General features: G+C 46.5%; 1 protein-coding gene across 1 annotated transcript in view; it reads right to left on the minus strand.

The window, feature by feature from the left end:
* Nucleotides 1-17,339, minus strand: part of LOC104167773 (T-lymphoma invasion and metastasis-inducing protein 1-like) — a 17,566-nt gene extending 227 nt beyond the window's left edge. Inside the window, exons 1-13 of the mRNA XM_009708127.1 lie at nucleotides 17,253-17,339; nucleotides 13,639-13,818; nucleotides 13,127-13,195; nucleotides 12,694-12,819; nucleotides 10,936-11,044; nucleotides 8,941-9,120; nucleotides 8,704-8,822; nucleotides 6,806-6,914; nucleotides 5,219-5,277; nucleotides 4,152-4,254; nucleotides 3,320-3,407; nucleotides 2,278-2,450; nucleotides 1-280 (exon numbers count right to left, since the gene is read on the minus strand). Of these exons, the coding sequence (XP_009706429.1) occupies nucleotides 1-280; nucleotides 2,278-2,450; nucleotides 3,320-3,407; nucleotides 4,152-4,254; nucleotides 5,219-5,277; nucleotides 6,806-6,914; nucleotides 8,704-8,822; nucleotides 8,941-9,120; nucleotides 10,936-11,044; nucleotides 12,694-12,819; nucleotides 13,127-13,195; nucleotides 13,639-13,818; nucleotides 17,253-17,339 (1,682 nt within the window). The remainder of the gene's footprint in view (nucleotides 281-2,277; nucleotides 2,451-3,319; nucleotides 3,408-4,151; nucleotides 4,255-5,218; nucleotides 5,278-6,805; nucleotides 6,915-8,703; nucleotides 8,823-8,940; nucleotides 9,121-10,935; nucleotides 11,045-12,693; nucleotides 12,820-13,126; nucleotides 13,196-13,638; nucleotides 13,819-17,252) is intronic.
* Nucleotides 17,340-25,881: the final 8,542 nt, after the last annotated feature.

A 25,881-nucleotide genomic window follows, 5' to 3' on the forward strand; every position in this document is an offset into this window, starting at 1 on the left:
TGCAGCCGCTCCCGAAGGTCTCGGTCAGCCACGGCATCTCTCATGGCCTCGCAGTACTCATCATCATCGCTGAGGATGTCCGTTTCCTTGATGTCCTCCTGCTCCTCATACTGAGCAAGGTCAAACTGTTCCTCTACCCAGCGGTCAGTGTCCCCACTGTGTGTGGGCTGCTGGGGCTCTTTTTCAGGGCTGCTCGTGTAGACGGCATCTGAGTCAATGGTAAACCTGTTTCGGGCCAGCCGCCGCCTCCTCCTCCCGAGAGACTTGCTTGGCGCTGACACTGCGCACACACAAAGATAAAACCCCACAGGCTTTTTACACACGGTACAACTCTCTTTAAAAAGTTAAGTCTTCCAGGGGCCCTTTATTTAACACCGCTAGGCACAAAGCAGGCAGACTCCCAGGAATGACCTAGTCATTCAGCATCCTCCCTGCGGGCAAGTCACACTTCACTCAGCTCCTCAGCACAGGTCTCTCTCCAGCTGAAAAAGGAGTTTCTGCTACTCAGATCCACAGTTGCGATAATGGCCCTCAATTACTGTTCCTCCTAAGCGGTAGGCAGCCAGCCAGCCAGCACAAAGTGCATCTGCTCAGCTCAGCTTCTCACACGCAGTGCCCTGCTGTCAGCACACCGCGAACACCAGCTAGCCTTACGCCTTGGTACAGGGAATTGCTTTGTCTCGGCTAAAAGCAACACTATAGGTTTCCAAGTAGCTACCTCGGTGCTGAAGATGCTGCGACTGTTGCGTTACTTAAGGGGAAGTAAGTTCCCCGTCCAGGCGCTGCTACTCCCTTCCCCGCTCCCTCCCTACTGGGGGAAAAAAAAAAAAAAAAACAAAAAACAAAGAAAACCCCAAAACCAGAAAAACTTTCAGAAGTTCCTTACTGAGCATCAGCTGGTCTACTAGCTTTTGCAACTGGCCCAATTAGCAAATTCACATCTTCTGTGTTGGAACATCTTCATAAGAGGCTTGTGAGGCAAAGCAGGGGACGAATCCTGCAGCTGAAGGCCCTGCAGGCATTCCAGCGCTTTACGTGCACACACACGTAGCTCCATGGCAAGCAGGTGAGCTCCGAGGTTACAGTTTGTCTCCCTCCACTAAAGAGGACCGTAGCACTTTCAGTTTGTATTTAGTAAACTCTAGCTTGGAGGCAGGGCTACACTTTAATATCCCTGAGCCTCAAAACATGCATGAAGTACCACAGCTCAGCAGTTGCGAATTTTAACTGGAGTGAGAGGTCTGGACTCTAAGAGGAGATTTTAATCTCTGCAGAATTCATCATGCAAAGGCACCAACGAGCCAAACTGAAAGAAGGTTTGGCATCTCCAGCAGATTAGCCCCACAGGCCGACTGAAGAAGCGCTGTGGTAAAACGGTTGCATTTTGGCCCTCCTTTGACTCTTCTTCCTTATGATTTTAAGTGTCTCTGAGGCAGATGGCTAGCAACACCCTGAGCGAGAAGCCATGCTGCAAATGTTATTGGTCTGGCCTGCCCATTACAGAAGAGGAACAGAAAGCCTGGTTGTCTACATTGCTGGATCTAATGAGCAGAAAAAAAAAAAAAATAATAAACAACAGACCAGAACAAAACACGCAGCGGTGCCGTGTACTTTTCAGTTGGAAGCAAATGTTTCTTCCCTCCATCATCTAGTGTTCTGAAAATGAAAACCTGCTTTTCCCTGGGATTTTCTCATTGCTTTTGCCTGAAGTCAACTGAAAAGTAAAATCCTTGGTTTAGGACAGGCCATTACAAAAATACTACTATCAAGCGTGTGCTTCTCCAAATGGGAGAATTAGAAGCACAACCCCCTTTAGCAACAGAGCTGAAAAGGCTAAAATGGAGGACATACAAAGCCATCTCTTCAAACCAAGCCACTCACTCGGGGGAGCTGATTTTTCTTGAGCATTTTAGTTCCAAAGTGCTGGGGTTAGCTCAAAATCTGTACATGCTTTTAAGAAATATGGAGCGGGCTTCTGCTTTGTTCAGCTGAAACCCTTTTCCAGATTAAAGTGCACAGCCGATCAGTACTGACAGGGATCCTGTTTCTCCCTTCCATGCCAGAAGGACCACTCTGAAGCTGAGCCTTGAGTGCAAAGCAAGGTAAATAGAGGCCGTTTAAGGCTCTCGAGGAGGTGAAGCATGGAAAACTAGCAGTTTTTACATACACAGGAGAGAATGCTAATCCTAATATACAAGTAACAGACACCACCACATCTCATCTCCTACAACGGTGCTGGGGTTACTGGGATCTTGAAAGTCTGTAGCCCTACAGTACCTGCCCTGTTCATGGCTGGCCTTGCACCTTTTAGAGCACACAATCTTTTTCCACCAAAAGGAACATATTGCTGGGATGAGGGCAAACTTTCGGTTTTAAGAAGCTGTCTTCTGTGTTTATCCCGCAGGATCGAGTGCACTGCCTTCAGAAAGTCCTTCCTGTGTTCTGGTGAACTGAAAAAAACAGGCGAGAATACAAAAGGCAGCGTTATCTCTTGGGAACTGCTAAAAGCTCGCTGGAAATGAGACAGTGACCAGTTCTGTAATTTAAGACAGTGCAAACCGACTGGCACACACTTCCCCCGCAGAAGACTCAGTTTAATACAGTACTTTCAAAGCAAAGCTAAATCTATAGCCACTGCAATGGGCATCCAAGGAAACAAACACACTGTTCATTAACAAAGCATTTAGCCGTTCACCCCTCCTGAGGCTTCCTTTTCCTCCAACAGCAACCACGCGCTTCACTTTGTCCGATACGCATTGAGCTGACCTATGGTGGCGAATTAAATGTCAGTTTGTCTCCTGTAAACACACACCAAGCAGAAGTCCTGCAACTCTCTACTACCTAGTAGTAGGAACTGGCTTGGTATCAGCTCTGTTGGACCCAGGTGAACTCGTGTACCAAGTTCTTATTTGAACTCTAAAACAAGTCAGGGCAAGCACCACAACAAAGATGGACAAGGTTTACTTAAGGAAAGGGCAATGCCCTAAGAGCAGAGGCTGGAACTTGGCGGCGTGAAAGCTACCAGCTGAACACAACACATTAGCAGCTACCTGGCATAAAGATCCAATGCTGGAGTACAACTGGATGTAAATTTGTGAAAGGCAAATTGCAATAAGGATATTCCCATAAAAGTGCAAGGCTGATCAATATATGCCTTTATTTTAATACCTTTTACAAAATTCTGCCTGCCAGGAGTAAGGGTTTATCACTCTCTCCTCACTTCCCCTACTGGCTGTCCCCAGATTGCCTCGAAGGAAAGACATAGGCAAGCTGGCATCCAGAGGTGCAGCTGCCGCTGAAAATACAGAAACGCACTTACCTACAGCAAAGGTGAAATGTTCTTTCTGGCCTGCCTTCAGACTCAGATTTAACATGGACAATCTCACATACAGAATTGGCTTCTGCATCTAAAGTGAAAAGCAAGCAGAACTTTATTAACAGTTTCTCATATTTAACCTCAATTTGAGCATTTATTCCGTAATCCTGAAGAAATGGTTTAAAACCATCCAGGACAACAGATAATACACTGCAAATAATATTAACTCGTGGCTGAAAGGCAGCAATGGATAAATGACTAATGAAACAACAGACTCTTAAACTCTATCTAGAAGTATTTTGTACGCTCTCACTCAGTCCCATAAAAATGGGAAAAAAAAAATCCCAACCCAGCTTTTCAGGTAATTCCATAGAGTATCGTCACATTTTCAGCTACCTCCTGTGTTCTTTCTACTTTCACTTATGCATTAGAAAGGGAGCAAATTGTTTAAAATGTTGAAAATTTTATTACTGTAAGATTCACATGAAGCCATCAACCACAAGAACAAAAATTCACTAGCTTTGTTGTCTCACAGCTGCAAGATTGCCTTCTGCTCTCTAGAAGAGGAACAGAGTGAACCAGAGTCAGCAAAAACTTGGCCCTGTTTTTCCAGAACCCTGCCTGACTTCAGAAAAGTACTGACAAGCTGGAAATACACAATCAGAGCTTCTGCCCCTTCATCTCTCTCCAGGGCTATGATGGATGTTGAGGTTGTGGGTTCCTTTTTCAGGCCCCAGAAACTGCATGCACATGCACTAAGGACAAACACTGGTCAGTGAACCCCCCCAGACCAAACACTGAGAACCCTGCCAAATTCATGCAGCGAGAACATTACCTGCACTTGCCAACGCTCGAACCTGCAGTGCTTCTAAAGGTATCATGTGGCGAAAGCGGAACGGATCCCAGTCTTCATAAATTGAAGCTCTATGTGATCCTCCCTGGAAGAATTTCAAAATACCGTTAGGAAATGAGACACCTTGCGAGAGTCAGACACAAAAGTCTCGTGTGCTTTGCACTGAGAAGATCCAGCTAGAGACTTGTTGCAATTCTTATTTTCCGACTACAACGTCTTAGTTCCCAGCTTCACTGAAGTGCCTACCTATGAAGATCTTGCTAAATCTAGACAAATACAACCATTAGGCCGATCAACTCTTACCAATCCTTCAAAAGACATTCAAGACCGATGCTGCATTCTCTCCGCACATACGCTCGGGAACATGCATTAGTTTTGCCTTAGTCACTCCCGACTTACCTTGTGGCCAGTTGACTTTAACCATACAAGCCCCACAAATCACACTTGGGTTCATGCCATACGTGGGAATCGGAAAGTTTTCTGTAATACTACAAATGCTGTTCCCCCTTGTAGCAAGGCATGTGCTTACTGTCAAGCTTAGCTTTAACTTTTAATGCCAAACGGCAGTAGGATCCCCTGACACCTACTGTCGGCACACCTACTTTAGCCGGGAGCAGCCAGCACCTGCTCAGTGGCATGCCACAGCCAGAACTGAAACGAGGGCACTGTGTTTCACCAAGGAAGTTGACAGACATCAGCTCTCGTATTTGATTCATATACACTGACCAGACAGTCAAACACAAGAGAGACGGTCGAGGCGATACCTTGTTTCACGAAAGTCCACTCCACAGCGTGGAATGGATGCGGCAGGCAACACAGATGACAAGTCCAGCAGAGAGCAAAGGATAAACTAAAGGAACGCTTGCAGGCGGCTGTGCCCAGGCCGAAGAGCAGGCCGCTCACCATTACCCCAAACCTCAGCTGTGTGGCACAGAGCAAGGATCACACGTGCAAAAGCCCACGCTAGCACCGCAGCTCTATGGAAAGCAAATCTGGCTCCTAGCCCCACCAATGCACACAGCATCGCTGAAACAGTCCGGGCAACTTACAAGTTTCTTCTTCTGTTTGGAACCATCCTTGTATACAAGGACCACAGCCGTTTTGAACACTAGAGGAGAAAGTTAGAGACAAAAGCCATGTAGTCAGTAAGGCTGGGAAGGGGTCTCCCCCACGCCCAAGCACACAGACCCTTCTGCTCCTCAGACAGCCCTCGGCTGACTCAGGGAGGGAAGGCAGGAGCAAACCCACCAGCCCTCTGGCATATTCTTCCCCAAAAACCCAAGCTCAGCAGCTTTTACTACACAAAACCAGGTTACTTCAAAGTCACTTGAAACTTAAGAGCCTAAGTTACCAGTTATCGGAACAAGTATTCAAACAGCAACAGTTCTAAGTAAAAATTCAGAGAACTGCAGTCTCCCTGGCTAAGTTCACCTCAGACAAATGAGCAGCATCCAGCCACAGGCCGCCCATCAGCAGACGGGACTGCGCTGGGACAGAATGTGAACCCCTCCCAGGTGGGACGGTGGTCTGCACCGAATTAAAAAGTGAGCACCGCTGGCAGGCAGAGGCGTAATCCTGTTCCTCTTGCCACAAAACATCCACATGGAGCTGGAATTTGTCTTTCAAGACTCCAGTTTTCCTTGCAATCTCTTTCTTCAGGCCTCAAGTGCACGCTTTGTTTTCAGACTAAATTGCACAGACACCTAATTTTGGGCATTTTATGAAACCGATTTAAAGATTTCTGGAGTAATTAAGAGTTGCTGCACATTCCTAGCAGCTTTCATGAGGCCACTCAGCTTCAGGGCATGACCAGGCGCTTTCCCAACTTACAGGAAAGCAGTCAGTTTTGATATGCTCTTCCAGAGCAAAGCTGAAAGAGTCTTCACTTGTTATCTGTTTGGTATAGAACAAACAAATGAAAGTCACCGGCTTCCTAACCAGCATCACTTTCTGGAAACAAGAAGGAAAAAGCCCATTGTGTGTAAAGAAATTTAGGAATAAACCAAGAAAACTTTGTGAAAGTAAAAAGAGATGTGATTTAGCCAAGATAAGCGATCATGTACCTTCCCAAGGGCCCACACTTCAGTGCAGTGGAAAGACCTTGAGATCTATGCCAGCAGCAGTTTCAGTTTCTAGTTTGGCCACCCAAGATAGACTGCTCGGACGGAGACAGACCGCTCCAAAGCAACTCACTGGGAGTCCTGGCTTCGCTTTTAAGCACTTTTTAAAGCTTAGATACACACGTTCTTTCTGGCAAAAGGCACGGAGAAAAAAGGCAAAGCCTCTGCAAGCTCCCAACCCGCTCTACAGGATGTGAAGCGGAGTTACTCGGCATCGAGAAGACTACCCAACTATATCTTTTCAGAGACAACCACTTTTCTATATAGCTCTCAATTCATAGCCCTTGGATATGGATTTAAGAAAGTCCTGCACTATTACAGTGTTCATCTCCAAATTCTTCACCGGTTTTAGATCAACACAGAACAAAATTTGACCATTTCAGCAAAGAGTCAAATATGGTTTTAAGTTCCAGCCAACCTTGTGGAAGGCAATGCTCAACTACCTTCAACAAATATCTGCTAAGGCACAGCTGACAGTCTTTTAGGCATCCAAAATAAAATCACTAGGATACAAACCAAATGCTGCCAGCTCAGGTTCCTTCTTCCATTTCCCCAGTGAAGCAGGAGGATTCAGCCATATCACTGTGTTATGCAAGAGCAAGTCTCCCATCGAAAGGTCTGCAACCTGCCAACACAAACACATGCACCACGTCACAATGTGTACTCAGTTCAAGAAAGCTTACTTGAATTTTCAGTTCAAGAAAACTTGCTCAAAGTTTATTCCTAAACAAACAGAAACCCCCCCACAAGCAAACTTTTGGAATATTTCATCAGATGACTGCATGCGTGTGCAAACAGACTGTGACAGTTCACAATAGATGCTTGTAAATCCTTAATTGATGGGCATAAATTAGAAGAAGTCAAACTCAGAGTCTGACTCTCGTAATTTGGTGGGAAGTCAGGGCAAAAGCCAGATGTTTTCCTTGCTTCGTCCATCTTTTTCCCTACCGGTTTCCTTCTATTTTGTTCAAAGATTTAAGCACAGTCCCCACCACACACACGCAGAGTTTGGGGTGAAGTTTAGAGACCACATCATGTGAAGCAGTCAAAGCGCTTCCTCCCCACAGTTGCTGTGGCTCGTGATTTCACCCAAAGGCTCATCTGTGAAAACCACATTGCTGGAAATGGACTAATGAAGGAGTTCATAACAACTGTTGGGAGATGCTTACTAATACTGCAGCAACCGGATCCTTCACTTTGACTTACGGTCTCCCAGAGTGACAAATCGAGGGCTATTCCCAGTCTAAGGGCCGTGTTATCCCAATTCCTCCACCATCCTCTCCGTGAAATCTGAGTTTTGCCAAAGACGCCACGGATACCATCAGCACAACAACATGAGGTCTCCCCGATAACAAGAGCAGTGCTAAGATACGTGCTTACTGTCTGCTCTCCCAGAATAACACCAAACCACGACTGCTCTCCCAAGAGATGTCCTGACACGCGCTCTCCACCGCTGCTTACCAGCACCCACCCTAGTCTCTGCCCTCTACCCACCATCTGATCCTCCCTCCCCGCTGCTGCCATCCCGCTCTCACACCCAGAGCTTCCTCAACACTGCTCAATCCCAGACCTCCTGTGCCTTGTAGCCCAATGCCTCTTGTGTTTGCTCTTTGTCCTGGCTGTTGGCAAAACCCCATTACCATTACTTCATACGGGCCTGTCTCTCTCCAGCCTTCACCGACATCACTGCTCCCACCAGCCCTTTAGCATGTCTCTACCTCTTCCTTGAGTGCCCCTCGACCTTACGGCGTTCCCCCCTTCCTGCCCACCACTCTCCTTCCCTGTGCTGCTGGACTGCAGATCTACATCTTATCAGTAAACGGAGAGTCCAGGTCTCAGTCCAAAACTTCAGGACAATTTCCATGGCTTTCTGAGATGGTCAGCCAGGACTGAGCCACGCTGGACCCTCATGTGTTTGCATATGCGCCATATGAGACATCCAGACCAAAGCCCAAGGCTCTCTCGCACATCAAGCCCACTAGCACACTTTCTAAAAGAGAAACAGCAGTTTCTCACACACTGCACCTCACATTCTGATCTCTTTAAAGGCATTAAAGAGCTAAGTACAGACTTGCCGCAGTGTGCCCATCCACTAAGACTGGTGGGGCGAGATTATTTCTGTGGAACGAGGAGAGCCAAAACATGGACATCAAAATAGTCAACTGCAGGCTGGGATGCGATTTTGCCCCAAGCATAACGTTGAAGGTGAATTAACACACTACTTCTTTACACTGGTCCCACTCACTGAACCGTACATGGAAAAGCAGTTTTTGAATTGGATTGGGATTTATCTCTTCGCACCAGGATCCAAGTAAATGACAGAGCACAAAAGGTAAATATTTGATACAATTTAACATTCATGCTACAGGCACCAAAATAACAGCCTTTTTCTCTTAAATTTGATCATCTCTTACCTCTTTTTTCTCCCCTGTTTGTTCTGCTATGAGTTGGTCAAACACTGCCCCATATTCTTCATGGATTTTCTGCATTTCATTGATGTGGCTGGCAACTTTGTTCATTGTTTTTATGGCCACTGGAAGAAAGACAGAGAGACAGGGGAAGAGTCAAAAGGTATTTTTAAGCCTCTGAGAGGAAGGGCGAGGAGGAGGGTTCCAGATCAGAGGGAAGAGCAACATCGGTTAGGTCCCTACCGTCAAGGTGGTAATGCTCTTCACTGTCTACGTCAGTCAGAGCAAAGAGCTCCGTCAGCAGGAGAGGGTATTTCAGTATCCGCTGGATGGGTTTGATGAGGTAAGACTCCAGCGTGGAGGAGTGCTGCCGTCGGGGATTCTGAGCATCCAGAAATGCCTTGAAAGCAGTGTCCGTCTTGGCTGGAAGATTAAAATAAAGCAACTGGATAAGCTGCCCTGATAACGTGACTTTTTCAGCTTTAAATTCATTTATCCAGAGACATTTTGCAAGGACGTGCAGATTTATCAGGTCCACAGATTTATGCACTTCAGGTTTTGAGTTAGATTGCCACAGGTACGCTATTTATGATTTAACAACAGGCACCCACCTACCATACCAATACATGCAGTTTTTAATTTCACTATCCACGGTATTTCTGGCCTTGCAACTATTTTAGAACAGTGTGAATTGTTTCAATCATCTGTTTCCTTTAAGAAAAGGCTCAAACTGGGTATTTGTAAGAAGTCACTACTCATTAGTCCAGTCTGACAGTCTGACCTATAATATTGGTGAGTCTGGTTACTTTTACCTCATCACACCTTAAAATGCAGTACTGAACAACACCAACAAAAATGAAGAGCTCGTAAGGAGGCAGGAAGCAGTACACTTCTGATAGCACACCATACTTTGGGAGCACAGGCAGACTGGGCACCTGATTGCTATCATATTTTCAACCCAACTGCTACCAAATTTATAAAAATACCATTTTCTCTGTTGCTCCCTCTAATTTGTACATAAATTTGTACCGGGAGGGAAGTATGGAGAGGGTGGCATTTTTAGACATACAGGTTAGAACAATTCCACACAATTCCTTTTATTAGAGCCATGAAAGAAAGCATGGATGTGACTATAAACAAATCATTTAGTCGTGTGTTCCACAGAGCTGCCAAGTATTCTTTGCAGCATGGTAAATAAGAGTTTACAAGTAGAAATGAAAAAAAAAAAAGTGCACAACAAAAAAAAACCCAAACCCCAAACCAATCAAGAAACAAAAAAAACCCTAAAACTTTTGATTGTCAGGCACCCAGATGTTCTTTGAAAAATAAGAGCTCCTCCCTTAATGGCATTGCTCCGACAACGAACCATTTGTTTATTTAATGTCTTGGCCAAAAATGAATTGCATGAAGCACTGCTAACTCTAAGAGATTAACACTTTCACAGGCGGAAAAAAACACCACTCCACGCAAGGAGGCCCGTGAGCCTTTATAAGCCAGACCACAGTTCATTTATCTCCATCTCAGCAAGCCAAGCTCTGCTAGGAATTCACACATGGAAATTCCTCGGGCAAATTGGAACGAAGGTGACAGGAAGAAGAGAGGGGAGGGAGAGGATGGTGAAGTTAAAATGTGTAGACAGCGTCCATAAAACATTCTCCCAGGCTGATCCTTTCCTAATGGCTGTCAGCGTTCCACCAGGTTTGGCCGGAGCTTTGGTGGGATTGCCACTAGCACGGATTCACAGCACAAACTCTAGAAGGGTCCACAGGTCATTACAAGCATCACCGCTCCTGGTTCCAAAGTACACAGTGATCCATTAGTGCAGGCCACATCGCCCATTTATGAAATCTTTCCAGTCCCCATATGACTGAAAAGAAACTGAACATGTCAGGGGAGAATAAATTAAGTGTGGGGGGAAAAAAACTACATGGGAGGTTAACAACCTCTTCTAATGAGCTACTCGGGTATCGTTACATCGATGGTGGTCCAAGAACACCCATGGCACAGAGCTCCCTGCGAGCCCCTCGGGCCAGATGGACTTACTGCCCTATGGCAAAGGCTCCTGGAGGGCCACCAGGCAGACGTGGGCCCCCATTCCTCCGCCACAACTTGCCCTGCATGGTTTGGGGTGCAGCGGCCACCTCTCATCATCCACATGTGCCAGCCCAAACCAACGTGACGCTGTGGCATCTCTCTCTCTGCAAGGCCAGGTCTGCTTGTCCAACACATGGCTCTTACCTTTCACCAGTACTTTGGGGACTTTTGTGTGGCTGGCACAGAAGGCACTGTACAGCTTGAACCGGTCGGCGTAGTAAAGGAAGGATCCACCCAAGGAAAACAACACTTTCTAGGATTTAAAAAAAAAAAAAAAAGTACATGAAAGCCGGTTAGTTATTCTCCCTTTGGCGAGGTCACCTGAAGTTTCCGTTTCGCTTTGGGATGACAGGACACTGCATTTTTAGAGTGTTTTCACACCATCTAGCAAGAAACAGGCCTAGCCTTGGTGCCTGGAACAGGCTGTGTGATTAACGTCACGAGCCAAGTTCCAGTCAGGACGATCTGGAGGCACCCTGACTATAGAGGGAACCAGGTTCACAGCTCCAGAACTGTATTTAAATGCCTCAGCTTAAAACCTTATTGATCTAAGTAATGACCAGCGGCCACTGAAAGGACTGGATGTATCTGACTTTGTAATGGATCAAGACACTAAGGAGCTGCAAGCAAGACTATTATCCCTCTGCACAAACACACCAAGGTCTTCACTCTCTTGAAGATGAGTCTGTGTGAAGGGCCAAACCCAACCTTTCCCCAAGACGTCTGTGCCAGGGTCAAGCGTTTGCTCCGCTACCCACTTAGGAACAAGACCACGCGGGGCGGGGGGTGAGACAACCCAGAGGCAGCTTGCCGACCGTCAGCGGGGGGAAGCAAACTGCAGAATGGAAACCACGATGCCCTGAAGTCCCATTTTGCACCCTGCTGTCAGGTTACGCCCACAGGACAGAACTGAAAGTGAAGTGGTAGCACTTTTTATGGAAAGGGGTGGAAGCAGCAGCACTCAGAAGACAGAGCTCTCTCCATAAGGAGGCTTCTCCCGCACTCCTCTCAAAGCTCAGAGCACACAGGGGTCACAGAGGCTTCCTCCATGAACAAAACTGTCTCTGTGCTCTCCATAAGGGCACCTTTCCTACAAAACAGAAGCTGTGTTCTAGTTACGTGAAGGCAGTGTTCATGATTGATGCTTATTTTAAACAAGCATCTGATGGCAAAGCCACACATGCACAAAAAGACAAATTCTTTCAGTAGTTCTTCCAGGGCTGTCCGTTAGCTGAAGAGCAGTCCCAGTGGAATTATTATTATTCATCAAGACATCCTGTCCTCTACCAAGGTGAATGCTCAAAGCAAGAGTAAAATTCCCCAGGGACAAAACACTGTAGTAGCTACTTGCCATATATCCAGTACGTGACTGCATTAGAAATAAAACAAAATTCCTGTTTCCACATTTTTGTTTTTTTTTTTTAAATGAAGTTGATATATCTTTAGTTTACATTTCTACCTTTGATGCACACCTGCTGATATCTGGAAGTATTTGCCATACAGTTCCACTATGCATCAAAAGCCCAAATACAGAATTCAATTTACAGTTCTTATCCGTAGCCCTAGTGGGCTTCTGAACTACTACATTAGACTAGTTGGAACAAAGATTTTATGTAACTTTCCATTTCTGGCTTTTCTTGACAGCCCGAGACAAGAAATCTGGCAGAAAGGCAAGAATAGCATCTAAAAGCACATGGCGTTACAGATTTCTAGTGCTCTATATGGCTAAATGTAGCATCAACTACAATTGTAGCAGGATGGTTTTCAAACAGCTCCAGTATTAGCTAAAACTTAATCTTGAGTCTAAGTAGATGTAGGTTTTTGCATGAACAGTGACAGCAGTCAGACAAATACAACGGAGAGTGTTAAAGGACTACTTCAGAATGTAAACAATGAGATTACCTTAAATTGCTCAACTTTTTCAAGCTTTTCCAGGTCTGGAACCAGCCTTACGCCATCTTCGAGAGTTTTCAAGAACTCTACCTGGAATGCTACCATTTCAGTCAGATTCCCAAAGAGAACATCCAGCTAATAGGAGGAAAAAAGCAAGATGCTGAAAATACCACTTTGCCGCTAAATCACATTTTCTAGAACTTCGGTAATTCTCAGTCCAATTGAATAATCAGTGTGATGTCAGCAAAAAAGCCTACCGACTATACATTATTGAGCAGCACCTTTACGCTCTACTCAATCCATATCTTAAAAGCAAGGGAATTCAAAATTTCTCCATAGCCCTTGCTCAGACAAGCAAGCCAAGCTGGGGGGTGGGCGCAGCGGAGGGGTGTGCGTAAGCTATCTAGCACAAAGGTAAGCAACAGTTAACAAGTTAACATACCTCATCTGGTGTGAGGAACGTTTCTTTTTGTAGAGGCTTCAGGTATCTCTCCATCAGACAATTTAAGTCCTAAACATTCAGAAAAAGATTCCCATGTTGGTTCCTCAAACTGCCTCTCAATATTTCTTGAAGTGGCAAAGATCACCGTTTACCTAGTCTATGAATTTTTCCCTTTCATGTATAGGACAAAATAGTTGGATTTCACAGAATTTAAGGTAGTAAAAGGAAACCTTTACACAGTTCTACTTACAAAATCAGTACCGGATCTCTTTGAGGAGTGTTCCTCTGCACACCAGCTAAGTAACTTCAAAACGACAGCGTAAGAATTTGGACAGCCTACTTATTTCGGAGGGTTAAGGTACTGTTCTAGGGACAGACTGCAGAAGTGGATGCAAGTTAACTAAGAGATACATGCATGAAACACAATTTGAAGTATTAGAGAAGAAACTAAGAAAATTTTCCAGAGGAGGAGAAATATTAGTAGACTGAAACAACACACGGAGACCCCTTACTTTGACATAGGTGCGTTCCGTCTCGAGAAGTTCGCAGATAACCTTTCGCAGTTTATCTGCATCTGTGAGCTGCCTCATGGTGGCCAGCTGGGGTCCTGTAAATTCCTGAGGATGAGCACTTGAATCAGAAGGGTTCATTTCATGCAGACTGCGACAGAAAGCAGCGACCTGCTCTGTACTCTTTAAAAAGAAGGAAGAGGAAAGACCAGCGGTAATATTTTAAGTAAGAGCTGTAGGAACGATGGAGCTGAGAAGCGTTTGCAGTTAAGCAGTTGCAGTTTGGGGGCTTTTTAACAGGCGCCAAAGTCCAGCAGTGCAGACACCATGTCATACATCGGTCTGTCCTCTCTCTCAGGGACTGGGGATAGGGCAGGGGGGAAGAGTTGCACAATTCAAGTTAATTGAAGTGCTGTTCAATAACATTCCTGGCTTCAGATAAGCGTGAACTTTAATTAAATAGGCTCGTCCAACACTTCAGATTGAAAACACACAAACAAAAATGACTGTGCAAACCCAACAGACCTCCCAGCCCTCGGCCAGTTCCCTCATCTAGTTTGCAAGCCCTGCGAATAGCTGTGTCAACCCAGGCAAGGAGACAACGCAGAGACCGAAACCGTTCAAGCTGATTTTCGGGGAACCAAAGCCATGGGGGAACCAAAGCCTCTCAAGGCTTCCAGCCCAAGCTCTTTGGGAAAGTAACTCTATATCTGTTGTGTGCCTGGAAACATGCCTTGGAGGGCGAATGCCTTCTCCATAACTCAGGTTTTTCAGAGCTGCCACATCTAGCTGGTTTCTTTAATGTTTAATCAGCTGTCTATATATATAAAGACAGTTATCCTCTCTTCACCTTCTCATGTTAGATCATCTCCTCGCATCTTTCCTCACGCTGAAAAGTTTGGAGCAGGTACGGCCTCTGGTGTCAGTGACAGCAGCCCCAGGCTCCCAGGGTTGCCAAAGTGGCGGACATGCCTGGTCTCCATCCCTCCCAAGGACCTGGAGGGGGCACGGGAGGGGAAAGAGCTGCTGCACTCCATCACACCTCTCTAACCCTCTCCGTCTAATCCTGCCATGGTATATTAATCCAGATTTAGTGACCTCCCAGCACTGCCGCTACAGCCCTCCGTTCACACTAAAACAACTGACCCCAAATTAGCCTGTTCAAACAGAGAATCCACAAAGAGAGGAGGAAAAAAACCCAAACAACAACAACAACAAAAAAGGCAAGAAAAAAGCACATGACCACCTTGCCATGTGGAGACAGAGCCCTGTCCCTGGGAGATCAGCTCACTCCCACCAGCCGGAACCTCATCCCGAGCCTGCTCCACCCCACGCCCCTGTGATGGCCCAGTGCTGAAAAATCAACGCACTTCTGAAGCCACGCTGTCTGCTCACACATAGCTATTTTCCCCTCTCAGCACACCTACAGTGCCATGAAGCCTAAGAAGAGCATTAACCATGCTAGTGACAAGTAAGGGGTTCCCTGCCATAATACAGCTGCTTTCCTTAAAGGTATCTTATGGCTGTAAATGCTCACCTGAGTGTTCCGCTGCAAGGCACATTCGTGAAGATGCTTATTATACACACGATAATTTTCTTCAGGACACGAGTGTAAGCAATGAACTAACTGTACCTGACTGTACAAAAATGCCTCTTGGACACAGTTTATTACAGGAAAAATATTCATCTTCAGCATCTGAGGTTTAACTCAGATGAGGAAGAAAGGAAAAATGTTGTAAGTTGAGGGCAAGAGGAAGCAGTGAGTTGAACCAGTCCGTTTCCAAATAACTCAGCTTCTGGTAACGGCACGTGTCACTGAGAATTAAAATTTATTAGTCAAAGTAATTCCTTTTATTTCTCAGCAAGGTTCCACCTATACTCGCTGAACTCTTAAGTATAAAGCATACCCAAACTTTTAGGTTAAGTTTGCATTAGATTTCAACACGTGCGATCTTGATCCCAACAGCGCCGAATCCACAAAGCACAGGAGGCAAAAGTCTGGCTTCAGTGCAGGCAAAAAAAGCTGCCCGAGTTACCTGCTCAGCTGGAAAGGGACAAAGAACTGACAATTAATGTGTGTTAATCTGAGCCTGCAGAGACCCAGGATATGCAGGGTTTTGCTCAGAAATGTTTAGCTTTGTTAAGACTATTTTGTGAAAGAATATTTGAGGAAGACGTATCCAGTTGCAGTTCAAGAGCCAAATGTACGAATAAAAATAGCTATAATGTATAAAACACAGTATGGAATCAAACTCCAAAAATAAACCAAGCGTTTTAAGCAGTTCATGCCTGATACCCGCAGACAGCTCACCACCCTGTGGAGGCACTCGCAGTAAGTTGCAGGGAAAGATGGGTCACCCAGAAAGAGAGAGTGAAAATCCACCGACACCATGAAACACCAGCTAACACAAACAAGTAGCTGAAAACTGGGTAACGGTCTTACAGGCACGCAGTCTGCCCCAGAAGGAATAGTTACACCCCTATGCCAAAAAGAAAGTGTAGAAGGGCTTTTAAAAGCCTTGTCTCTGCTTGTGCACACTCAATAAACGGCTCACTGACCTCAGCCGTGCCCGGCTCCAGCCCGCAGCAACCGAGCCCTGCCTGCCCACTGCCCTGCTTCCCCTCTGCCTGCGTACTTCCCCAGTACCGCTCACCCCGTACTCTTCGGACGGACGACGAGTCTCAAACACAATAATGTTCACAAACCTGTTCTCTTGCCTGTTCATTGAGCAAACTGTCTTGTTTCATTCCTGAACGTAATCCTGTCTACCTTATATTTACTTTAAAAAAAAAAATCAATTTCTAGGCAGAGAGCAGACGCATATGGCACCCAGGGAGGTTCAGAACACAGCTCTTTTCCTGAAAACTCTCAACCAGTATTAACAAAAGCCTCTCTGTCCCCATTTTCCTAGAGAAAGTGGACAGAGCAGGGAAGGTCTGGAACAGAAACAGATCCTTTTATCTCCCAGCACCAGCTCTGTTTGCCAGCTGCGACGATGATAGCACTGAACCAGGATTTCTCTAGGAGAATTACGGCATCGCACTTCAGGCACAATTCTGCAAGCAATCCCCTCCAGCAACCTTAAAATGAGATGGAGGGCTGGCACAACCGGGCTGTAAAGCCAAGTGTACTTTGGAAGGACATTAACTCCTCTACAGGGGCTCAGCAGAAGAGCTAAGCTCACAGCCCTCCCATGCAGGAGGAGCAAGTCCTTAAACTCATCAAGCATGTGGAGGCTGCCCACAGCGGGGGGTTCGGGCTGCCTGCCCTCTGGTTTTGAAAGCAGGGTGCCACTTGCTCTGGTGCTCGCCGTGCAGAGACGGACGGGTGCCTGGCCGTCAGGCAGATTGCCCCTCGAATGGCACGCCGCACCTCCGTTCCGCCACGGACGGCAAACTCCAAGCAGCACCGATCCCCCAAATGAAACTCAGGCAAATTGCATCCTTTCACGCATTGCCAGGACTCCTAATGACATTGCACAATAACAAAGAGCCTCTACAGGGTATATACATTACAGCTCAGCCTCGAATTTATAACCTGAAAATTAAAACAGCATGAAAATTCGTTTAACTGCTAATTACTTAGACTAGTCGCGCTGCACAGTAGATCTGCTCACCAAATACAGCATACGGTACAGAGAGTCGCCGGCTCTCCCAGCGCTTTCGTTCTTGAGTTTACGGTTAACTCTCCAAAGAGCCGACATCGCTGGAAAAGCTGCCACTCATCTAGGAGGAAAATCCCAGTTCTCCACGTACTCAGCTGATCTGAAAGGCTTTCCCACTCCAGGCAGATACCCTGTGCTGCTCACTTGCTACGCAACACAGAAGACAGCTGCATTTTAATAAGGAAGGGCAGGGACCATATTTCTCTAAGCAAAGCCTTTCCGCATGTGTCATTTGCCGCCGGCCTCGTTCGCTCACCACATCAGCTGGAATTAGGAGCCGGCTACCGGTCGAAGCTGGGAACTCAACGCTGCTTTTCATGGACTTGTCAGGAGGAAAACTCCAGCAGAGAGACTGAAATGCAGCAAAGCGGAGGTGAAGGCAGCCTGGGAATATAAATGTCTGTTGCCTGTGGCTGAGCACCAGCCGATTGGCTACCAACGGCACAGCCGAAGAATATTAAACATCTGAAGGGACAGAGGCACAGAATTAAAAGAACTTAAAAAAGCCAGTTACGCTACTGGAAAACCTACTCCTCAAATCCCTGTTTTAATCCTTTCACATCTATTGCAGCACATTGAAGGTTTTGAGACTTAATTCTGGTCTTGAATAATGCTGCAGAGAGAAGACGACCTATTTTCTCCGAAAAAATACCTCTAAATGGTATAAGCATGTACACACACAGCCCATTACAGCACGCTCCCCCAAGCACAAGTGCTGCAAGGTAATTAGCTTTCATTTCAAGAGGCAGATGTCTTTAATTAGAAACCGGGAGAAATGAGTCTCCTGCAGTATTGTAACTGATGACCATTTTTAAAACACATCCCCAATTAAATTCGAAGGACCATTATAGGGAAAAAACATGCACAAAGACTGATCTCGAGATGCAACGCAACACCTATCTTAGCCTTCAGTAACCTGCAACTTTAAGAACTCACGCATATACTCAGTTTTCAGGGCACCTCCTTTGAACCTCAATTTATTCTACAATATTTAAAAGGCCAAAACAGTCAGGTCACCACAGAGGCAAGTAACCATTTAAGAAATTACGCTGGTATGAAATGTTCCCGATGTTCTGTTGAACTGGAGACTGACAGAGGGGCATCATCTAGATCTCGTAAACAGCCAGAAACTTGGATCCACATGCTAGGTGAAAGGAAGCCTGAAGAAGTGGCAGAGAGTAGGCTTTCCTTTCGCCCACTCCCTCCTCTTGGCTCCCACACCAAACGGGGAGAGAAAGGAAAATCAGGAGCCCACCCCAGAGCAGAAGCAACTGGGAGCACAACTCAGGCCACTGCTAGTTTCATGGCTTAAGGGAAAAGAGCTGCAGCCAGAAAGCATACCTGCTTGCTACTCCAGCCGAAGAGATACCGTACCCACGAGGGCTGGTTGCCGCAGGGAAGGCACCATGAAATGAGATAGGGAGTGAGTCCAGAGAACAGCAGCCAGCCCACACCGCTGCAGGGCCAACGCCTCAGCCCACCCTGGAAACGGGTCTCTAGTATTTTATCAGAATAGTTCTACAGACATCTCGCTTTTGCCTATTATTATAATGATTCCTTTGACAACAGTGATGGAGAAGTGAAGTCTGCATTATCAGGTCTTTAGGATATACAGAAGATACGGTCTTCAGAAAAGGGAGGAACCCTCAGCGCTACTGGTGTACCCTCCAAATCCTTCACCACCACCAACAGCTTGGAGGCTTTTGCAGATTAAGAAACAAAGGCACCAGTACTAAGGAAACACACACCCACGTGCACACACGCTGGGCTGGGGGAAGGGAAGGGGACAGCTGGGAGGAGGAGGAGGGGAGGAGAAGGGAGGACGCGCCCGAGTACCTCCCGTGTTACACATCCACCTATCACCCAGGTGAGAAAGCTACAGGTAAGTCAGAAGGGACCCAAGCCCAGCTTTTGGTAGGATTTCACACGGCTTACCTTCACAAAAAGCCTACCCGGCCCGTGCTACAGCCGCGGATGAAGGACAGCTGCGGCGCTGCGTTCCTCTCCTTTTCCCATGAATTATTAACTCTCCCCTAGGATCGCTTTGCTGGCTGCAGAGCCGGGAAGGGTCCCCAGCGAAGCCGGGAGCTCTCCTCCTCGGCAGAGCTCTGCGGGCATCAGCAGACCGCCAGCACCCCGGCGCGGAGCGGTGGCGTCTGCAGGATTAAGCCCTGCCTCAGGATCATGCTATCGCAAGGCAAAAGACAACCCAAATGCTATTTTCGGATCTTCAGCTGATAATGCTGCATCGGCACTGAAAGAAGGGGAACTCTGCATTTAGCTGGGAGGCTCCAGCGCAGTCAAAATGGATTTCCTCTGCCGCCCAGAGGTGACTGGATAAGAGCGCTGCTGCCCTGCTTTTGCCAAGGAGGACAGAAAATGAAGAAAGTCTCCCCTGAACTCCGGCCCCGAGGGAGCCCGGACGCCGTGGCAGCAATGGCGACGCAGGGGAACGTGCCCCTCGCGGCGGTACGAGGGCAGAGCGCTTCCCTGCCCACGCACAAAAATAGCCCGTGTCGAACAGCGCCGAGGACATCACCTTAATCTCCTCCACCGTAATCCTGGGAGCACGGCAAGGTGTGGCACTGCACGGACAGGAAAACACCTTTGCTTTTTTCCTCACCGTACCGGCCGGGCGGTGACTTGCCATGGAAAAAAACGCGTTGCAGACTCCTCGCTCCCCACGCGGATCAGCTTTCCCAAGCACACAGAAAAGCAAAGGGATTAGGAAAACCCTCCCGTTGACTGAGCTTTTCTTCCTCCCCTCTACCCTATGCTGGAATTCTCTAGAGGCATCGCAGAACAACTGGGGGGGCTCTGTAGCTTTCGTCAGAGAGGAACCACAAGGAAAGCCCACTTAGTACAGAGCTCTTCTGCGTGAACAGGGGCAGCGGCACTCGTGAGTTTGCCAAATTGAGCACGCTGTATGTATGCTGCATCTACACGTGTCCTTCTTTTTTATGGAAAACCATTTCAAGCAGTTTGTCCCATAACAAACAGAATGCGAAGTAAAATGCCTCACTCCCCTCTATATCGCACAAACAAAACAAGGCGTATTTCTGAGTTTTAAAAGAAAACGTGTACTGATGGTAACACTTCATTTGCAGAAAGACAGATGTTCCTCCCGTTGGAACCTGAGGCCTGTCAGTGCTAGGAGTTACTCTTCCACTACACAAGTATTAAGCATTAGAGCTGCTAACGCACGTTTCTCTGTTTAACTAAATCTGCTGAGCCACAGGGCTAATCGTGTAATCCTTACGCCTCGCTTCAGGCAATTATAGCTCTGCAGATCCAGGAGGCAAGATGCAAAATGGAACCCCACAGCCGGTCGCACAGCTCAGAAATAGAACGCTAGAGAAAAAACAGCGAAGAACATTCATTCCCCAAGCAGCTATGTGTTATGCTCGGTGCTCTTCCACAGCTTCAGCGGTTCACAGAAGAGACTCTTTTCAGCGTGTATGAAAATCCCACATATTTACAGTTAAAAATCCCCAAGTATCAACAAACACTTCCACTTACTGAAGAAGTTCTTTGTACTTACAAGAAAAAGTCCTGTAATAAAACCTGGAAACAAACTGTACGAGTAATCACCTTCTCTGCCTGCAAGCTCTGCATGTATTTCAGGCACAGGAATGTTTTATCTGACTTCCACTCTCTGGCTACCAAAGACAAAACTACAGGCTAGCGTGACATAAGAGATCAGGAAACAAGAGGCCAAGGTCTTTTCCTTCCTTTCGCTACAATGAGGAGTAGAATAGCACAGGGACCAGCTCAGAACTCACTGTAACACATTTTAGTTAAAACAAGAGCTGAGAAAAAACACACCTGTACATAAGCACAAACTGAGTGAGATCTGATTCTCATTAGATCATTAATTCTGCGGAAAAATAGGTGTAAGGTCTCACCATCACCTATGCAGCAAATACCTAAAAGCAACCAGTGTCTTTAAAATCATCTCGCTTGATTCTGCCTCAAAAGCCACTAATCATCACACCTCATGTCGTGTAAAGCTCGCCAGCACCAGAGCAAGTGCAAACTACCAACCACTGCAAAACCCATCCCTTAATAGATGGCAATTAGCAATCCATTCCCACAACCTCTTATCTATAATTGGAGAGTTTTGCTCCAATTTGAGGTAGATTGGCTATAATTAGTTTGCATTTAAAAACTAGCATGTGTGCTATGCTATTGATTTCAGTAAACACTGTTTAACTTATGTTCCTCCTATGCCTAGAAATCAAGAAAGAATAAGAAATCCTAATAATCCACCCAATCTTTTGGTTTAGCTGACTGCTCTGATGAAGGAGGTGATAAACCAGCTCATTTAAAAAACTACATGGGAATGTTATCACAGGACACTGAAGATGTGAACCAGCCCTGGAAAAAGGGCACAAGTCTTGCTTCAGAGGTAGTGATGTGCCATAACCAAAGCTGTAATTTGTTACATGCAATATCATCCGTAAACACCTTAAAAGTCAGATTAACATTTTCCCAGGAAAGATGCTCTAATCGTGTGCAGCTGTGAAGGCAGCACTTCAGCTGTGACCGCACTGCGCTTTCTCTCCTTGTCATGTGAAAATGAAACTTTCTCACCTTGCTCATCTTATCGGCCTCGTCGGACGACTCCAGGTCTTGCGCTTCTGTCTCCTCCGGAGCTGTCTCAACGGAGCTGTCCGGGTCGCCGCAAAGCGAGTGCCCTGCTGAAATCGAGATGTGTGTGAAAACCCAACCACAACTTCCAAAAATTCGAAGAAGCTGGGTGCAACAGGCACGGGAGCTCCTCGCTGGGGCGGGCCAGGCCCCGTCCCGCGCACACGCGCGTGTGCCAGCAAGGCGTTGTGCCAGGGGCACTCGGTGACCCCAGGACTACCGCCGTTTGCAGCAGGGGCCAGCGCTAACCACGGCTGTAAAAATAAACAGGTTATGGCCAGACACGCTATTTAGCTGGAAACCACGAAAGCCAATTCAGAGATAAGGCTAAAATGCCACGCTGAAACTCATACGTTTAGTACTACTTTCTTGGCTGGCGAGCGCTTGCCTGCCTTGATGCTTCAGTGCTTTCAGACGGGAACGGCAGTATGTGAACGGGCCGGCCCTGCCAAGAACTAGGCTTGGTCGGCCCTTCCTCCGCCTGAGGTCCAACGGGATGATTTTAAAGGGGCTTGCAGTTTTGGCCCAACACACCCACTACTGAGTTTCGATGTTGCTTTTTAAGGAAACAAACCCGGTTTTAGCAGTTTTGAGGAGTCTGTTACATTAACTGAAAACTAAATTCCATCTCCATCAGTACGTGGCAACAACTAGGCACCCCTATGCCTGAGCCCTCTTCGGGACACGATGTCGTTGATACAGCTAATAGCTCCTTTGCCACTTCTGGTAAGTACATGATGAATTACCTGCAAGTGACAAAGGAAAGAACAGAACTAATCCCAGCCCGAGAGCCCTGTGCACAAATAACTTTTGGGGGGGGATCTCATTCTCTGACTCAAATAGCTGTAAGAACCGGTATTACTAAACCTCAGCCAGTCTTTGCAGAAAAACTGATTTCATGTGCTTTCAGCTTCTAGCTATGGCAAATTATAATGACCAGTGACGGACTGAACTCTGCCGGGAATCTCCGGCATGCCTCACCTGCCCTTCAGGCCAGCCTAAAGAGGTACCTTACAGCGGCTGAGCCCAGACACTGGCTCCTTCTTTCTGCCTTTCCCCTCTCCTCCCCTCAGCCCCACGGGGAAGAGTTTTTTTCTGCGGTGTCGCTTGGGGCTGGATGGGGAGGGGGGGTTCTGACTACGCCGCCCCGCCTGCACCCTGCCACACGGACAGGACGGTGAATGTCCCACCAGGGACTGTACCTTTTATTCCACTACGTTTGTTCTTCAGGTAGTGCAGAGAAGTCTCATCAAAGTTCAATGGATGCACCAACACAGAAAATCCCCACTTTTTAAAACCCGAGACTCAACAGACCATATTAACATAATGTTTAGTTGCATTGTTAGCACGTAGCATTTCAACATTGTGGCGGAAAACTGATGCTTTTCTGTAGCAGAACAAAATGTTTTTCAAACCAGTGGGGTTTGTTTGTTTGTGTGTTTGCTAGCCCTACAAACAGAAGCAGCCCAAGAGCACGCTGCCGTGCTGTCAGCACCCAGTGGTCCAGCAGCCATCCCCTCCTGTTCACTACGAGGTCGAAACACGGACGACTTACAAAGATTAACAGTGATTTAGCACATCAGATGCAGCACCATTTCTATGTTAGTCCCATGCTGACTCTCATGTTACTTGCTATTTTTCAATTAGACGTTTCAATTTAGGTAAGTCACGTATATTTGTCTATAAGGAGCATTTGGCTAGATAGCAATGCTGTGAGTAAAAAGGCCACAGGGATGATAACACACATCTGTTATACCGACATATTTCAGTTAAACACTGTGTAGTTTGGCCAAACAGGCTATAATAGTGTGGATGGTCTTTTTAATTCAGATAAAATGGCAAGCTGCTGTAAAATCAAGAGGTTTTGAAAAAACATACCCTGATTACACCCATCTAGTGTACTTGTTTATATTTATACTGGAATGAAATATATTTCATGATGTAGAAATGATAGTCTCTAAGAAATGTTTCCAAAATCAGTAAGGAAAATTCTGCTGCCCCTTCGCTGCAATTGAAAAGCCGCTGCTCTTCTTTCAAGGAGTTTTATGTTAACACACAATGTTGGCTCGCAAACGCACCCTAGGTGAGGTTCGCTACGTCAAGACTGAGGGCAGAGATCCAGGTCTGGGTTCCTCAGGACCCAACTTGCAGCTGCTGTTCTTGCAAGCTTTCAGCCACCCTTACCAAAACCAATTTGCACGACTGTACAAGGCTTCCACTTTGTTGAGCCTGGAAATAATTTGGAAAAACTGGAATTCAGAAATCTGTAAATAAATTGAGAACCTATTCTGCATACTGGGATGGAGCTAAATTGGACATCAAACGAAACTGAAAGGACATAAAAGGTAGCTCATAGCTGAGCTTCTGGAAGACATGCCTCTCTCCTGAAAAGACGGGGTTTACCTTTTAAAAAGACGTGCCGGTAGGGGTTGTTTGGTGACACAAAATCTATTTGAAGAAGTGGTTTTTTCTGTAAGAAGTTCGGTTGCCTTGCCCAGATTTTATCCATTTGGTCTATCAGCTCTCTCGTCTCTCTATTAATGTGTGAAAAAAATTCTTAAAACCCTTAAGCTATCCATTAAAAAATAAGAGAAAAAATGTGCTATGTGTCATAATTTGTTTGGGGCAGTCTGTGTTTTTTCACTGCAATTAGTTTCCCATTATAAGCTATGTGAAACACATCTTACAGCTGTTTCTCAGCCCAAGCCAAGGCAAATAATGTTTGTTTGGGGGTATTGGTTTTTGCTTTTAAGCTACCACTTTTTCTTTTCCTGTATATTAAAACACCACTTAATCTGTTTCCTGCAGTATAAACACTTTTACCCAGTAGACAGCAATCTTTCACTTACGCCTTAACGAGCCGTCGCACCGTACATGTGCTCAGGGTCTTTCTAATGTCCTAGGCTGCCAAAGCCAATGTCGAGGTTTATCTGCTGGTTGTTAAACGCAGGCAATCAGTTCAATAACACCGCACGTTCCTGCCTTTTAATACCTTCCAGTTACCGTCCCATTTCTGTCAAGTTCATCACATCATTTTATCTTTGCCCTGTAAATCTTTCTTCAGCTCTGCAAGGAGCTCTGAGGACAATGTGCTCATTTCCTTCGGCACCACCTGAACGCTGCCCCACCGCTCCCATCTGCGAGGGACGATAACGCGAGGGCTTCGCGCGACGTTAAGGAATTAGAAAGCGAAATCCAAAAAGCAGCAGGAAAAGGGGGTGAAATCCACGTGGCCAGCAGCACAGATGGAGGTCACACGAGCTCTCCAGTTGCCTCAGCAGGGTAATAGCCGTGACATTATGACTAATGCCCATTAAATAACTCCTGCTTATGGCTAGAACTAACAAAATAAAAGGAAGTCTTATATCACTGGAGCAAAGGTGCTGGGGCTTAAAGGCCTGGAGAATCACGTAAAGCTTCAGCACCGTGCCAACACTTGGCTAAAATTTTCCACAGCTGCTGCTTCCAATTTGCAGGGTTGCTGTCGCTCGAGATTTTAATGAGACTTCCATGATATTTGGTACTGCCGTTAAAGCTCGCTTCTTGGTGCCAGATTATTTTTTTTTTTTAACGCAGTGGAAATAAATATTCCTAGCCAAGCTCTGTCAGCTGTGGTGCAAAGCTCCGAAGCGCACACCCTACCAACACAAAAAGCAGCGTACAAATCAGAACTCCTGCACCTCGATGCCTTATTGCCGCGTGTGCGGAGCAGGCAATACGGAATTTAGCCCCCTCGGTGGCGGCAACGGGGAAGCGTGAGCATAGGCAGCCGTCGGCCAGCACGCAATGCGCCGTGGGCCAGGAGCAACAACAGGCTGGGATGGTCGGAAGCTTTGGTTTGTCACTTGAAGGCGCCTCAGCCTCCTAATTGGGTTGTTTTACACATCTCAGCACCCGACACAACACCTTGCCGTGCGACTGGGGCAGAGCT

Source organism: Cariama cristata, unplaced genomic scaffold (genome assembly GCF_000690535.1).
Source record: "Cariama cristata isolate BGI_N322 unplaced genomic scaffold, ASM69053v1 scaffold39769, whole genome shotgun sequence".
Classification (NCBI taxonomy): Eukaryota; Metazoa; Chordata; class Aves; order Cariamiformes; family Cariamidae; genus Cariama; species Cariama cristata.